Genomic DNA, 18148 nt, shown 5'->3' with positions numbered 1-18148 from the left:
CAAAACCAAATTCACACATTATCTTTCCACGAATCCAGTCCTTCAAAGGGTAATAACAAAAAAAAAAAAAAAAAAAACAATACAAGGATGGAAACCATGACCCGTCCAGCAGGTCCAGTTATTCGAGGATCTCGAGGGGACCTCCTCCTAAGAACCAAATGGGGGGTAGAGAGAGACGAGGGTCTTGTACGAGTAACAACACGGAAACCGTTCTGAAGTTGTATCAAGACCCCAATGTATTGAGAAAGGTCCAAGGCTTAAATGCACAAGCAAAAGGGGAAGTACAGATAATTATCAGTGGGAAGGGTAGGGCAATACAAGCAAAAGGAGAAGTACTTATGGGAAGGGGGGGCAATAGAAATTCTTTCTTTTGACAGCTACACGGGGAAGCAGGAACTTGGTGGTGTCAGGGTGTGGTCAGGAGAGCGGTGATGACCCAGGGCTGGAACATCCCGTAGTTCTCGGAATCCATGTGTCGGTGGCCCGCTTTTGACCCCTTTTTTCTTCTTGGGGAGGGGAGGCCCAATTTAGGGATCGAGAATTGTCTTAATGGCTCCCAACATCTCCTCCGTTTTAATATTTTTATAAAGGCATATTGTATAATAAACTTGTAGCCACATTTTTAATGATCGCCTAAGCGTCTGTTTGCTTACCAGGTGATTCTCTAAAACCACGAAGGACACAAGGACAAGTCATCTATGAGGCTTGAATTAATGGTCCCAGTCTTTTGGATATAACTTGGGCTAGCCAAGGGATTTATGAATGAAGCAAGCTCCGTGGGTAGAGGTAGAAGTCTGATCCCCAGTGTGTAATGTTAGGGGCCATGTACAGGATTGACTTTCAGGCCCACAGATCTTTACCCAGAGTAACCCCGACCTGCTCCTGTGCCGTTTTTTTTCTGGGGAAAGGACCCTAGGGCACTCAACCTTTATGCAATCAGACATGCCTCTCAGAGACTGTCTAACAGCTTTTAGACTAATCTCTGTGCAGTACTTAGTCTTACAACTCTCACGGGTGACGGCTTTAAGTTTCAATTTTTCGATGTGTCTAGCCTGGGATGACTGTTTAGTTTCCAATGTGGCGAGAATGTATATTACCATGTCGGAAGCACAGACTACAGCAATTTATAAATGATTTGTGGCATGAGACTGATGGCCGAATTTAGGGGGAGGGGAATCGTCTTACTTAAGCATTTTATGGAAATTGAGTCTCTCTCCCCGAGAAGAGGGTGATGAAGCGGCATCCGAGTCTGCCTCTTCTCCAGTAACCTGCTTGTTATCACCAACGTCCAGCCAATGGTAATGAACTGAAACAAATGCACTTGAAAGAGATGAATCAATTTGAGATTTAACAAATCGGGTCAATTTCTGAAATGCCCAAGGACCGAAGATCAATAATAGGAATTCCAATAGGGGCCCTAAAAGGGAGGGCAACAAGGTCGAAAGCCGGGGGGAGGTTGCAAACCAGTTTTGGTAGTTCACCTTTCTCCTAGGCCATTGTAAATACTTGTGTATGGGTGTAACTCAGCTATCTACAGTTCTAAGTATCTACTCTGGTTCCTCTTTAGGTCTTAAACTTCCTTTTTCCTAGTTGATGCTAAATTCCTGTGTAAGGCAGTGACCTAGCTTTTATTTAAACTGATAGTGTAATGTCACTGAATAGGCAACTTTCTTCCTGAATTCTAAACCCATGGTCAGCTCAAGGACTTTCTAGGATGCTAGCTCCTGTCCTATGCTAAGACTTCTAAGACGTCTTTTGCCTCTAAATTTTTATCTATATAATATGTTGCTCTGACAAAGCTATGGAAATATTCCTATGCTTATCATTAACAAAATGGGCAGTATGTAGCTGCTGATCTAAAGCTGTGGTAGATACCTTTTAAAGTTTGCATTTTCAGATTTTTAAACCAAGGATCGTTTCCTAGCTCTAATAGGCAGCAAAACATAAGCAGGTCTAACAAAAACATAACAGTAGATTCCTTATTTAAATTAGGATCTACACAATTGGTTAATTGACAAGAATTACAATGAATATAAAAAGACTTGCCAAGATTGGCGATCTTAACTCTTAAAATTATCTAACAATAAGCATATAGGTAAGGTACACAAACTTTCATAGCTATAAGGAGCTGGCCTGAATGCTCAAAAACAGTGTCTCTGACGAAAGCATCTTGTACATTCTCTGTACCAGTCTTTTTGCCTCACGAGTCAGTTTTTTTAGTTGTTTGTATTTTAAGTTGGCACCAGGTTGGTACTCCTTGCTGCAGCCCATGGTGGAGATACGAAGTTTCTTTATCTGTTTGTAAGTGGATGCTCTCCGATTTCTCCTCTTTTGTATACTCAGCACAGCTTTTTGGTCACCACTGTCAGGGCACTCACAGGTCACAGGTCAGCCTGTCACATTGGAAGCTAGTATGCTCTTGTAGCATTCTGGGGAAAAAACAGAAACATTCCCCCTTTTCCCCATATTAAGTATCTGAACAGGATCATGGCATGTGCCAATAAGTGGATCCTTTTTATCTGCCCTAGACACTATTCTATCCAGTTTCTCCAAAACAAATATGTGATCCAAATAATGTGCACGGGGATATAATTTCTCTCCCCCCTTCTTTGTTTTTAAAGAAGGCATAGTTTTTAAAGTTTTACAATACCTTGTCTTTGAGAATTATAAAATATCTCAGTAACATGTGTAACATTAAGTTGTTGACAAAACATCTTTTGGAGGTTTTGAAAATAAAAATTTTGAAGCAAATAAATTTTTCTTTCTTAGATTTTCTGTAACTAAGATCCTAAATATTAAAAATATGTTGCCTCTAAGTCTTATGGAGCAACAATTACTTTTCAGAACTTTAAACTTCTCTTTGGAGGCATTAGCTAATAGAATACTTTTTTTCACTTAGGAAACAATATACACTGAAAGATTTAAACTTTGTTTCTTGTATTGAAGCAGACAATAAAAATTTCGTACATATTGTAAAGCTATGTTAGCCATACCTACAGGCAAAATTATCTAGTGATCACCAGTTCACTAAAAGTAAAACTCTTTGAATTTAAGCATTATTTTAAACATTTGAATAGATCTGTAACAAAGCTAAAAAGAACTTTTCTTGAACACAGGGAAAAACTTTCTTAGGCACTGTTTGCAAAATAAAAGAAGGCCACAAGCTTCTCTGGGCTACATTAACTTAAACGTAGAATATTTTTTAATCTGAGCATCTTGGCCCTCCTGTAATAAGGACCAGTTTTAGAGGGACAATTTAACTGTCTATGCCTCTAATTTTTGATACTCTTTCTTAAGGATGATTACTCTTATAATTATCTTAATTACAATATAGGTGAATTAAAGATCTTAAATTTGAAATCAAACTGCAAGCTGTAGTCAATGGAACACTGGCAATTTTAACCATAATTTTTAAGTTTCCGTTGTAATATTAGGATATATCTATAACTTTTGGAAAGCAAGACCCAATTTTAAACAATTTATTCTCCTTAAAATCAATACTAGAAACATCACTATCACGTTACGAAGTTTGGCTGCTAATTCATGAATGCATGACAGTGTAAATTTTAATGTTCTATTAAAGAGACATTGTTTTAAAATCTTATCTCTATAAGTCTATTTTTTAGGATAAGAATTACATAAAATATTATCTCAATTTAGAAGTATCTTTAGGGGACTAGTTTTCTGGGCTGGTTTATGCCAGGTGCTTTTGTTTGAAAATGACTCTAGCTCTGAGTTACTACTTAAGCTAACTTTGTAACCAGTGTTATACCTTTTTAATCATACCTAAATAACTTATAAGCCAATTCTCTATGACCAAGATATGCAGATCATATTTATACCTTTAAGACCAATTAAAAACCAAATGAAGTGGCTACACGAATCTTATAAATTTAGATCAAAGAATTTTACTTTTTATAGCTATACTTATAAGATAAAAACACACTTTGTCATTTGCTAAACACAATAATCACAAAATTGCAGAGAATTTTTTAGGGAAAAACAATTATCAGCTTATTTGTCTTAGAACTAAGAGGTTGTAGATTCTAAGTTTTTCAGCAGGACCTCTCCTGCTGTGCTTGATTTTGGCTAAAGGGAAGGGCCTCTCAGCCTCAGTTGTGCAAACTGAGAGTGATTCAGCAGGTAAAGTTTTAACCATTTTTTTTCTTCTTTTTAACATGAAACATAAAACAGCCAGTCATTCAGACAACGAAACAATCATTTAGACAACGAGACAAAAAACATACATGAATTGATGTGATTGGTGCACCAAACAGACAATAGAAAGAGGGTAGAGAGCTTCTCCTGTAGGGGCCAGAGAGAATAAAACAGGGCGTCCCCCGATTTCTCTCTGTCCCTGGGAGAGTTCTAAAATCCATTTTTCTTTATTCCTTCTTTTCCTTTCCTGCTTTTAAGAGGTAGCTTGTCAAACCAAGATTAAAATCCAAAATTTTCTAACAGCTTCTGGCAAGCATCCAAAACTTCTAATTTATTTAATCTGAGGGCAAATTTTTGAGAAAACACACAATCTCTATACTCTAAATGTCTCAAATAGCCTAAAAGTTTACCATGCTAAATCTTTTTTTGAAGCCATTATCAGTCCACACTTAGTTAAATATTTTATAGCCATCTGTAAAAACGCTCTCTATTTTCTGCAACCAATAAAAATACCATTGACAAAATGAATTATATATGTTTTAGGAAATGATTTCTTAACTTCCAATAAAACCTAATCTATGAATTTTTTGACCTTTACGAAGTCTCTTTAAAACCCATTTTTATTTACTCTAAATGTGTTATTGCAAATCTCTAGCAAGGGCCTCGAAACATGTCTGGGCCCAACACACAACTTCTTACCCCAGAGAGTTCTGTCAAGGTAAGCTGAACTGACTCAAGGGGAAGCTGCCTAGCGTCTGAAAGCAGGGTAAATTTTTCAAATAAGGCTATGCCCTCATAAAAGGGCGGGGAAGCAGAAAAGCACATCCAAAAATCTTCAGATTCTGACGCATTATCTCTTTGTGTCTTATACAACAAGGCTAAAGCAGAAGCATTCAATATAGACCACAGTAAATCAGTGGAAGAGGGGGCCTCCCCGCAGGGAGAGTGGGCTGAAACAGGGTCGTAGCACACCCTGGGGCAGGAACAGGGGGGTGGGTACCTGGAAGTCCTATGGATGCTTTATGATTGTTAGGGATTGTTTTAAAGGTCAGGCCATTGTCATAGTTATCTTGATACAATCTTAGGCCCCAGGTGAGAGGGCGAGAACTTTCTCAAGCCTCTAAGTTCCTCCTCTTAGCAGTAAATTTTATGACCAGTGGATTACACCATCCCTTAGTGGGCTGTAAGGGCCAGGCTGCAGGGAATGTGTTGAGGAAATTTCTGTTGCATTTTCCCCGGTATCCAGGAGCCCTTGAAACTGTTTGTCCTCTAGAAACAAAGTCGGCATGGGCCATGAATCAGTTATTTTCTGTGCCCAGTAGACTTCTGAGGATCCCAGGGAGGAAGGTCCTCGCTCCTCTTTCATATAAGGGAAATGGCCGAATAGTGGGAGTGGTAAGGCTTGGGCTATGTGCTCTCTAGCCCTAAGGGTAAGTTGTCCCTGCTTGGCAGTGACTAAGATTTTTATCTCCCCATGGTAGTCGGTGTCGACCACTGTAGGAGTCACCATTAGGCCTTGTAAAAGTCTGGACACTCGGCCGATGATGAGAAAAAACGTCTTTTGGGGAGGGGGCTCAAATTCACCTGTGTTAACTGCTGTTAATTGAGGCATATAATAATCAGGGGTGCCCCAGGTGGCATCTGCACCCAACGTGAGGACACAGATGTCTACTTCTAACTTGGGCCAATGGGGCTCGGCACCAATCTTGGAGCTGGAGTTAGAGCAGCCCCAATGGCCAGGTTAATAGACTTAGAAACTTGTTGAGAAAACACATCTACCTCATTACAAAGCTTGATCATACCATTTATATCTAAACTCTTGGTTTTACCTCTCAGGGCAGCCCTACATGCTGAATTGGCGTTTTCAAGAGCAAGTTGTCGGACTAACAGATCCTCACTTTCCTCAGGTCCCAAAATTCTCTCAGCTGCTTCCTGCAATCTCGCAACGAACTGCGCATAGGACTCTTGGGGCCCTTGTATAATCTTGGTTAGGGGCATAGTTAGCGCCCCTATGCTGCAGGGACAGCACGCCAAGCTCTCAGGGCCACTTGTGCTGTCTGGGCGAGTACAACAGGGGAGAGCCCTAATTGTTTTATGTCTGCAGCGAAATTGCCTTAACCACAGATTTTGTCAGCAGTCCAGGAGGCTGTCTTCCACAAACTCTGACTTTCAAGTTAAACATTGGCCTCTAGTGAGGACAGACTGAATAACTTTATTCCATTCATTGGGTACCAAGTAGCCTTCTGCTAAACCTTCTAATAGAGATACTGTGCGCCTGCAGTTTAGTTTTGCTTTTGTGAGATGGCGATTGGGAGTTTTCTAAAAAATCTTCAGTAAGGGCTAGGAGGTGAGCACCTTTTCCACCCTTTTCTGCCTGCTCAAGGAGATCTCTGATGATTCCTCAATAACTAAAAAAGGACTCATGGACATCTTCTCCTTGTTTTATTAAACTATTGATTTTTTTGCCTACTTTATTCTAAGTTTCAGAACCATTTAATACCTGCCATGGACATCTCTTGTCCACAAAACAAAAATATATTATTAAATTCCCCTTTAAAAAAAACTCTTATCCCTCTCTCTTTAAGAGAACCCTTTATCTCTTCACTAAATGCCCCATGGTTAATGGGACAACAACTGAATGCCTAGGCTTACCTCCCGACGTCCTTACTCGACACTCGAGTGAAGAGTCGGTGGACTGTCCCACTGTTTCTCTGTCTGCGCCGTACCTCTTTAATCCTTAATCTGTTGTCCGGAGGGCAGTCGTACCTCGTGCTCCACGTCGGGCGCCACTTGACCCGCCCAGCAGGTCCAGTTATTCGAGGATCTCGAGGGGACCTCCTCCTAAGAACCAAATGGGGGGGTAGAGAGAGACTAGGGTCTTGTACGAGTAACGACACGGAAACCGTTCTGAAGTTGTATTAAGACCCCAATGTATTGAGAAAGGTCCAAGGCTTAAATGCACAAGCAAAAGGGGAAGTACAGATAATTATCAGTGGGAAGGGTAGGGCAATACAAGCAAAAGGGGAAGTAATTATCAGTGGGAGGGGTAGGGCAATACAAGCAAAAGGAGAAGTACTTATGGGAAGGGGGGGCAATAGAAATTCTTTCTTTTGACAGCTACACCGGGAAGCAGGAACTTGGTGGTGTCAGGGTGTGGTCAGGAGAGCGGTGATGACCCAGGGCTGGAACATCCCGTAGTTCTCGGAATCCATGTGTCGGTGGCCCGCTTTTGACCCCTTTTTTCTTCTTGGGGGGGGGGAGGCCCAATTTAGAGATCGAGAGTTGTCTTAATGGCTCCCAACAAAACCACGCCCTAGAAAAAACAAGAAAGTAATCCCTCAACAAACCAAAAAGAAGACAGCCACAAAACAGAATGCCAACTCTAAAAACAAAAATAATAGGAAGCAACAATTACTTTTCCTTAATATCTCTTAATATCAATGGACTCAATTCCCCATTAAAATGATATAGACTAACAAACTGGCTAAACAAACAGGACCCAACATTTTGCTGCTTACAAGAAACCCATCTCAGGGAAAAAGACAGACACTACCTCAGAGTAAAAGGCTGGAAAACAATTTTCCAAGTAAGTGGTCTGAAGAAACAAGCTGGAGTAGCCATTCTAATATCAAATAAAATCGACTTCCAAACGAAAGTTATCAAAAAAGACAAGGAGGGGCACTTCATACTCATCAAAGGTAAAATCTTCCAAGAGGAACTCTCAATTCTGAATATCTATGCTGCAAATGCAAGGGCAGCCACATTCATTAAAGAAACTTTAGTAAAGCTCAAACCACACATTGCACCGCACACAATAATAGTGGGAGACTTCAACACACCACTCTCATCAATGGACATATCCTGGAAACAGAAACTAAACAGGGACACAGTGAAACTAACAAAAGTTATGAAATAAATGGATCTAACAGATCTATAGAACCTTTTATCCTAAAATATATTTTTCTTTCTTTCTCCATCCATACACCCTTTTCCACATAGTGATATACCAGTCCTCAATCTTTCTTTGGGCTCAGTGAACTTGCCCACCCAAGAGCAGCTTCATGAATAAACCCGCCTGTAATATAATCTATTTTGACTGGAACAGGATCACTTCACCACTGGTGAAAAAAATAACCTATCAGTGATAAGTCAGCTGCATGTAGACAAGTACCACATAATTTTACCAATTAGAGGAATCGAAATAAAGAAGAGATAGAGTCTTCAGTGTGTGGTTTGCAGCCTACAGCCCTCAGAAACCCCCTCCATTTGTAAGCCTTGTTTGTATCTGGTTCTTAATATAATTAGTGATGTGTTTTTATAAAGTCAGGAATATGTTTGGAAGAATGTGATATAGTATGGTGAGAGGGGTACCTCAGTAGGCCCACAGTGAGGCACTCCTAACCAGGTACCAGCCATATGACAGGTCTAATATAGAACAGAGTTTATTTGGGTGCATGGAAAGGGGGGATGAGAAGGGGAAGTGAGAAGTGAGTAGAGGTTGAGAAAGAGAAGGACAGAGAAAGAAAGAGAAAGAGAATAGGCTGGCCAGAAACTCATGAAGGGAGGGGAGAGGATAAAGATGGAGAAGGGGCCAGAGAAAGAAGTGAGTCAGAAAGTCAGAGAGGACAAAGAGAGCTAAACAGTCCTTTCTATAGCAAGCCAGGCCTACCTGGTTGTTGCTAGGGAATTGTTGGGTGAGCCTAGAAGGAATGCTAACATGGTAACAATCACATCACTCTTAAAGAAAATAGATGCATCACAAAAGTCCAATGTTCCTCTGGTTCATACTTTTACTCCTCCAAAATGCTCTCTTATTGTCTTTAGATGCTGAATCTGAAGGTCAAGTGGGCCCCTTGTTGGTTCATAGCTTAGAAATGTGGGCATAGGAGGATGGTTCTGGGGAAAAAAGAAACTAGCTCAAGAAGATAGTTGGGATTTTATGTCGCTTTTCTTTGTTTGTCTTGTTGATTCACATCTTTGTTTTGAAAAGTTAAACCCTAATAGACTGCTAGGATAACTTCTGTCCAAAGCAAATGTAATAACTATGGAAGAAAGAAGCTGCAATTCAAGGGCCAAAACACTGCACACTTTTGTGACAGAGTGACACTGACAACTGAAGTCTTTGCCATGCTGCCTTGAAGCTAAGAAGCAGAGGATTCCTAAGGTACAAATACAAACTGGGAAGCTTTACCCTGGTAGCCTGACCTAGCACTCACCTTTAGCAGGCTTCCCAGTGAGGAGAACAGGCAGCCCTTTAGTTCATTTTTTTGTACTACATGATTCTGTTGCGGTAGTTTCTTACCTCAATAAGCCTGTATAAAGAACACTCACACAACCCAGTTATTATATTTATAAGCTGTGTGCCTAGATAGGGCAGATCTATCACGATATTAATTTATTCCCCTGCTATGAAATCCCTTGCTAATTTTGGCTCCTCCAGTCCATATGATTCTGCTCCATCTTCCTTCAAATTCCTATCCCTCCATTCTTCTCTCTCTCCTCCTCCTTCTCTGAGACTTCACATCCCACTGTTACCTTCTACTACCCAAAAAGGCTCCAACCTTTATTTGGCCAGTCACAATGGGGAGAAGGTTTAGTGAGATAACCTGGGTATGTTGTAGGCAACCCCTCCAGAGAAAGCAGAATTAACATCAAAATACAAACAGCTCCAGGGCAACTCACAGCATTATTCCTTTAAAAGACTTTCATTCTCTTTACTATGCAATGAAGGTTCTAAGAGTCTTTGAGCCTTAGGTTCTCAACAAATTTGATACCAGAAAGATGGGAACAAGACTACCAGCTGTCATCCCACAAATGCAAGCAGCTTCTCTGTTCATGTTCAGCAACAGGGTGGCTTTCCCCTGAGTTTTTCATATTGTGTCTCTAAAAAGCTTAGACAGATGGATGTACCTTTCATGAGGTAAGAAAATCTCTGGAAGTCTGGCCTGATGGTCCATGCTTTTCATCCCAGTATTTAGGAGGCTGACACAGGTGGATTTCTGAGTTTGGGGCCAAGCTAGTCTTTAGAGCGAGGTCCAGGACACACAAAGATTCACAGAGAAACCCTGGGCTTACAGATTTGCATAAATATACATGGCAAGGTGATCATTTTTGGCAAGCTCTAAGTTTGTTTTTGGGAAGGTTTGCTTGTTGTTCTGTTTTTTTTCCCCTCTTCTTGTTTGTTTTTGAAACAGAGTCTTAATATTTCACCATGGATGGTATAGAACTGGCTATGTGGAACAACCTGGACTAGAACTCATAGTGATCTGCCAGCCTCTGCTTCCAAAGTATGAGGACTAAAGATATTCAGTACCACATCTGGCTTATGGGTAGTTATTTTTAAGAACTTCCAATCTTTAACACAATCATCAAGTGTAGTCTCTCCTCCCCCAGCCTGAAAACAGCTTGCTCAGGGGTGGAGCTTAATGCTCATTCGTTCTGCCACGCCCACTGCTGGAACCTGCGGAGCCACACACGTGCACCTTTCTACTGGACCAGAGATTATTCGGCGGGAATCGGGTCACCTCCCCCTTCCTTCATAACTAGTGTCACAACAATAAAATTTGAGCTTTGATCAGAATAACTGTCTTGGCTACATTTCTTTCTCTCACCACCTAGCCCCTCTTCTCTTCCAGGTTTCCAAAATGCCTTTCCAGGCTAGAACCCATGTTGTGGTCTGCTGGCCAGACACAACAATTGGCGCCCAACGTGGGGCTGAGAAACGGCAAAAGATTTTTGGAAGAGACACTGCTGGTTCAGAGCTCCATAAAATAAAGGATAAAGGAAATTCATACCGGAGAAGATATGGGCTAAGCTGAGACAGTGTTAAACCCGAGCGCTGGTTCTCTTAGGTTCAGCAGTGAGGAGCTGGGTAACAGGCGGTAGGCCGTAGCTCTCCGAAGCTACATGAGGCGTGAGAAAAGAAAGGGTTTATTAAAAGGAATAGGCGGATTGCCCCAGTTAATAAAAAATGCATCATAAGGGAGGAAAATGTCCCAAAAAGCAGAGAGAAATTTCTCTCTGGGCCTTATAGCTAGAGTACTCTGTTCCCTTTTGTGTCTTATCTAATGTCTGGTGCACCAATCTGTTCTCGTGTTCAATTCATGTATGTTCGTGTCCAGTTTTAAGTTTTTTGTGCAAGGTTAGGATAATACTTATAACCTTTTTTATTTTCAATAAAAAAGAACCAAATGAAGCAGTTATATTTAGACCAATCAGAGAATATTAATTTTTGTAGCTACAATCATAGAATAAAAAACACTTTACCATTGTCAAACACATTAGTCACAAACCATTTATTAGCTTTTTTACTCCGAAACTAAGAGGCTGTGCACTCGCCCTTATTTCCTAAAACGTACAGTTTTTCCAGCAGGGGCCCTGGTTGAATGAATGTTCTATGTTTTATGTTGGATAATAAAGATGGTATAAAAAACTTTATCTGCAAAGCCGAGAGCTGCCACGAATTTCAGCCAGGAATCAGACACATGGCGGGAGGGCCCCTGCTGGAAAAACTGTTCGTTCACTACTTAGTGCCTACACAGAAAATGGGCATTTGCTAGGACACCTTGTCCTTGCCTTCTAGCCTTGCTTCCAGAGTTTTGAGCTCCACCCTCAATACTGCTATTCAGGCACATGGTATTTACAAGCAGACATTGAGACAAGAAGCTATAAGCATGGAAGGAAGCTCTTTGCTGAAGCCCATGTAGTGCACTCTTATCAGTCAAGAGGGTATTGAGGGCAGGGTAGTGGTGGCACATGCCTTTATTCCCAGCACTTGGGAGGCAGAGGCAGGTGGATATCTGAGTTTGAAGCCAGCCTGGTCTACAGAATGAGTTGCAGGACAACCAGAGCTACACAGAGAAACCCTGTCTTGACAAAACCATAAATAAATAAACAAATAAATAAATAAATAAATAAATAAACAAACAAATAAATAAATAAAATTAAAGGGTATTGCGTTCTGAGGATACTATTATGTCTGGACCAGGAGGACACAGAGGATCCAAATGTACACCAACCATGAGTCTTCTAGTCTTCTTTTGCTGTAAAATTCCCATAGAGGCACCTATCCTTGCTGTGTGTACTTCTTGAGGGCCAAAAGGTTGAAAAGTTCTGTTCACTAAAGCTATCCAACAGCTCACTGCCCTTCCTACCTGAGGAGAAATGGAAATATCTCAACAGTCATTGAAGGAGTCCCAGTATCTGACAGGGGAGCCAAATACACAGTTCTCTAGTAAAATAAGTTAAAACTCTCAAAAGATGAAGGGGGGAGGTATGCAATATCCCTTCTTGTGGGGTTGGGAGATATACATGGGTTTTTGAAACATCTAAATACTGTCCAGCTTATGGCATCCTTTTAGAGAGTGCTTTCTCCAGAGACCTCAAGAGTGTGCACAGAGTTTGTAATCTTTGTCACTGGTGGGTAATATACAAGAATGAGGGGTCAGTGTGTCACTTGACACATTTCTATTCAGAATGTTTATTTTCTATATTTTCCTCTTGCATTTCAAAAATAAAAGATATGTGCCACAAACTTTTTGTGTACATAGTTTTGATATATACTGACATCACACAGACAAGTTGTCTGAGAAGAATTAAAGAGAATAACATAACAAAATGATACTCACATCTCTAGACATAGGTGTGGAGAACATGAACAGGTTAAATATGAGCACCAGATGAAGGAAATGTTGTGAAACAAATAAATTCACAGAAATAATTCTTGTGAGAATTTAGGGTTCTATTCAGCCATGCTGGTTATCAATATGGATGGGAAGGATAATGATCATTGCTAGTGGGGCTGGAGATATGGTTTAGCAATTCAGATAACTTGATAGTCAGGCAGAAGACTCATGTTGGGTGCCTTGCACCTACATGTTGGTTCACAACCTCTCATAACTCTACTTTGAGAGGATCCCAGGCTTTCTTACATCCTCTGTGTGCAAAGATGCCCTTCCAGGCTTCAGATAGAGTAAATTGGGCAGCAATCCTGGGAAAAAATCTTGACCTACAATCTGTCCAGCCTGAAAAATATGCCAAAGCAATGGTGAAATAAACTTATTAGGATAATTGAAATGTGCCGAGTTTACTTTAAGGGCAGATTTTTTTTCCCTACTAGATTTATTAGAGAATCCACATACCTATGCAAACCCCAAATATGACTGGTATTTTTTTTAAAGTGCCAATTAAATGGCTCCTAATGATATTCTTCTATACTCATCATCATAGAGGCTTATTCCAGCAGCAGATAAAAACACAAAGCATAATCTCAGAAAGTAAGTCTGTATGGGAGGACTCCATTAACTTTCTCATATTAGAACAAGGGAATTTATTGAAAGAGGAGGCAGAAACATCTTAAGAGCCAGAGAGGATGAAGGTCACCAGGAAAACAAGGGCCTCTGAATCACCTAAGCAAAGTACATTGGAGCTCACAGAGACTGAAGGACCAAGCACACCTAAATGAGCATACACAGTTCTCTGGAAATATGGGAAACTCAGTACACAGAAACATGGTTAGTTGTTACTTTTCTCACTTCACATCATTCCTCTCAAAATAATTAAACCCTAATGAAGCTGCAAATAACTTCTGAGCAAAATAGATGATGTAACTGTGGGAGAGAGGGCAGCTGTACTTCAGGGACTGAGGCTCTGCAGTGGCTCTGAGGCTCTTCCCACTGACACTGTGACAATATGAAACTTGAAGTCTTCAGTACCTGATGGCAGCCAAGACCTCCACAGATCCAAAGAGTACACCTTCCCAGAGCTGCTCCAGAGTCTGTCTGCACCACAGAGGTCCAGGTGAGTACATGGAGGTAAGATCTTAGATGTTCTCACCTGTGCCATGGAGAGATGCATTAAAGCTGAAGTCTCTCTCTGATTAAAACAGGGAGTAGTTGAGAGGCTCTGTGAGACTTGGGTCCTCCACTTTTCTTCTGACCATATCAAGCCTGATCCCTGGATCCAGAAAAATCAATGAAGGAAAGTTCTTGGAGATACACAAATGGGACAGACTTGCTGAGGCAACTGTTGTCCATCTTTGGGCTGGAATCAGAACAGAGCTCTGGGTAGGTCTTTACCTCATTACCTTTATTAGAGGAATCAATATAATATACAAGATTTTTCAGATATCTATTATCAATGTGAGACAGTAATGAAATATCCCAGGAATGTCAACAGTAGAGAGACTAAGGGAAAAATAATTGTGTTTCAATGATTTACAGAGGTAGGCTTTGTCTCAAAAAATAAAAAAATAAAAATAAATTAAAAATTACAAAAGAAAATTTTAGGTTCATATTTTTGACTCCATTTAGCTTTACTGTGACTCCAACAGACTCACTTGTGTTTGTAAAGTTTGTACTTTTCACTTCTGATACATTTCTAGTTTTCAAGTATGGGCACATGTTTTCTTTCACAATAGTTTTATAATTTCTCATTTGAAGAATTTCCTCTGGATTCATCCTATAGTCTCTTGATTCTATCATCTAATATTATAAATACTTATTTCAACTTCCATCATTTTCTGTCGGGTGCATATGGAGAATTATAAATCACAAAGTGTAGCAGTTATCAAGACCATCTTGAGAATTCCTGCAGTAAGGATCCAGGCTGTGAACTAGTACATCTGGAAACAGCTCATCTTAACTTTGCCCCAGAACTAAGCAGCAAAGAGCAACAATCTTTTTCTTTTGTTTGGTATGATTATTTTTTGGCTTGCTCTTAGAAAATCAGGATAGATGAATACAGTCTACCTCATATTTAAGAGGTGGGGTTAAACCCACCATGGGACCATCCATCTATCTTAACACAAGTCCATCCTGTCTTTGAACTTAATTTCCTTTACCATTTCTGACAGACTACTTTAGTAGAAAGGAATCATTTATCAAGAGCTCCAGAGGCTGGACTCAAATATGATTTAAAGTTAGGAAATAGACAACTTGAAATAGAGGATGCCCCCAGGAAAGCTAGTATTAAACAAAAAGAGAAATGTTAGTGTTTGCCATCAGGACTTGGTGTTATTGATTGCAGCAATTTTTTTCAGATTCCAATCTTTAAATGTTCATTCTAAAAATCAATAATGAATACTTGTTAGTTATTTATTAATGTCTAGAGCTTACTTTATTATATGCAGATATTCAGAACGGTATTGTGATTTCTAAAATTCACTGCTGTAGGTATCATTTACCCATTTGTGCAGGGGCAGTTGAAAAGGAATAACTGAAATTTCTGGAGTCATGAAGCCACCTAAAAGAAATCCAGCAACAAGGCTAGTTTCCTAAAGTTCAGGTATGAGATCAGAAGGACAAAGACATTTAAGGCAATCATGTGAGGTTAGCAGGAAGGAGCCACTGAAGCATCCAAATTCCTCAGATTCTAGAAAAAGTGCCCAAAACTTACCTTACCATAAATACCTGAGAAATAAAAAAGGAGCTTTTAAACATGAATAGCAACATCCAGAAGAGGTCTGAGTCCTGGAATCAGCTTGGACTGATGTAGAACAAATTATTCTGCCTGACAAACAGGTTGGAAAAGAAAATCGAAAAGGAGGTTGTAAAGCAAACTGACAACTGCTGCTCACAAGGCCTCACAGAGGCAAATGACACCATGACCTCTTAGATCGGAGAGTCCCTGCTCACAACTGTGTGTCCCAACATATTGTATGCTACTGCATACAGACAGATTAAGAACCAATAACTCAAAAACTTCATTCATTTCAGGGCAGCACCTAACAACTCATTAATCACCTTCTTCCATCTCCCTCTGCAGCAACAGCTAGTACAAGTTTGCTCCATGTTCTATTAGATGTGCTGAGGTCCCAGCTTGGGGTCACAGAGGCTCTAAGTCATCCAATGTGATCACAGTCCCCTGCTACTCACTCTCCTAGGAAACATCCCAGAGTTCTACAGGGCATTGACCCTGGCTGCAACCTGTTAGTTACATAAATTTTTCACACAGGACTATTTTTTCAGGACATCTTTTGGTTATTCACCTTTAACTGGGGGCTTTATTGGGAAAGGTTACACAATTTGACTCAACACTGAGGACTATCTTTAAATATACCTAGCAAACATTCATTCAGATGGAAATCACATAATGGTTACTACAAAAACTTAACATATCAAGATGTAGAAATTGGAGTTATAAAGCTTTGCTGTCAAATGAAATTCTAGAAATTGTACTACTTAGGTTGTTATAAGAAAGGAATATCAAACAAAAGAGGAGAGATGGGAAAATTAAAGTAAATATATGTGAAAAATGCTGCAGGTGCTGATCTGCAGGGTTTCCCAGCTTCTACATATAGTGTGGGGAAGGCAGACAGGGTCAGTGCAAACCTTGGGCTTTGGGAATTGGCTGGGCATATATAAATGAATAGAATGAGAATCAGAGGAAGATTTTATTTTGGTTAGGAGAATTTGGAATTCAATTTAATAATGCTAAGTGATAACAAGGGTAATGCATGCATTCAGACAGACAGACACACAAACACCTACACACACACAGAAGCAATATTGAAGTTGTCAATTAAGGTGCAAAGCTCAAAATCATTCTTTGAATTTTGCTTTGAATACCAGATACCTATATCACCTGTCAACACACACAAAATACACCAGAGGCTACAGTAAACAGGAGAAATTTCAGGGACCTAATCTGCAACATTAACTGTGTCTATGGCTGCTTTGTGAACTTCAGAAAATGCTATTGCAAAATGTGCTGATTGGATCCATGTCTAGAATTACTGAGGTTTTCTTCAAAACTGTATGCATCCTGGATACAAGTTTTTCTAACTAGGAAGGAAGAAATGGTTTTAAAATATATTAAAGAAATTATTTTCACCTTTATAACTGTGGTTGGCACTCTGGGGAACACGTCTGTTTTTGTGAATTATATGTTCAGTTGGTGGGGAAACCCTGAGAAGAAATCTGTACAGCTTATTCTCATCCACTTGGCTTTTACAAACATCATAATCCTTCTTACAAAAGGATTGCCAAAGACAGTAGCAGCTTTTGGTTTGAGAAACTTCCTAGATGCCATAGGTTGTAAGATCATTGTTTACCTGGGGAGGGTGGCCCATGGCCTCTCCATCTGCACCAGCAGTCTCCTCACTGTGGTCCAGGCCATCATCATCAGTCCCAGAGCATCTAGGTGGAGCAGACTAAGGCCAAGGTCTGCATGGCACATCCTTTTATTCTTCCTATACTTTTGGATACTCAATGCTTTAATGAGTATGAACCTAATCCATTCTATCACAAGTACAGATCTGAATATGTCACAGCGTAAGAATAGTAACAACTACTGCTATTTAATGCAAGAAAATCAGGAAATAGAATGGATATTTCTCACTCTCATGGTCCTGAGAGATGCAGTGTTTCAGGGTGCTATGGGAGGGGCCAGTGGCTACATGGTATTTCTTCTCCACAAGCACCACCAGCATGTCCTCTACCTTCAGAACTCCAACCTTCTCTACAGAACTCCCCCTGAGCTGAGAGCTGCTCAAAGTGTCCTCCTTCTGATGCTATGTTTCGTTTTCTTCTACTGGACTGATTGTGCCTTTTCCCTAATTTTTAGTCTCTCTTCAAGGGACAATACATTGGTGGCAAATACTGAAGAATTTCTGACCCTTGGTTATGCAACTTTTAGCCCCCTGGTGCTGATTCACAGGGATGGGCTTCTGGTTGAATGTTGGCATGCTCAGTGGGAGAAATTGAGAAGATGTCACTCTCATTTAAATGTCCAATAGGTGTCAAAGATATCTTAATTCTCTGATATTGATAACAGTTTAAGCATGTTATTGTTGTCAGACAGTCTTCCAGGTGATTTACAGCATTGAACAAAGAGAGAGAGAGAGAGAGAGAGGGAGAGAGAGAGAGAGAGAGAGAGAGAGAGAGAGAGAGAGAGAGAGAGAAAGACTTTAGCCAATTACATTGGTATAGACATCTCTTCCACTTGCCACTCTTGAAGGGATTTTTACAAACTTTTCTGTTTGTATTAATTG

The 18148-nt window shown here is 40.2% G+C and overlaps 1 protein-coding gene across 1 annotated transcript; it reads left to right on the top strand.

The window, feature by feature from the left end:
- The first annotated feature begins 16954 nt into the window (after window positions 1–16954).
- On the top strand, window positions 16955–17893 carry Vmn1r209 (vomeronasal 1 receptor 209). The gene has a single exon (NM_001013787.1). The coding sequence runs from the start codon at window positions 16955–16957 to the stop codon at window positions 17891–17893; it is 939 nt and encodes a 312-aa protein (NP_001013809.1).
- Window positions 17894–18148: the final 255 nt, after the last annotated feature.

The sequence above is a fragment of the Mus musculus genome, chromosome 13 (assembly GCF_000001635.26).
Source record: "Mus musculus strain C57BL/6J chromosome 13, GRCm38.p6 C57BL/6J".
Classification (NCBI taxonomy): Eukaryota; Metazoa; Chordata; class Mammalia; order Rodentia; family Muridae; genus Mus; species Mus musculus.
The sequence above is the reverse complement of the archived record's forward strand: the minus strand, read 5'-3'. Positions and strand labels throughout refer to the sequence as shown.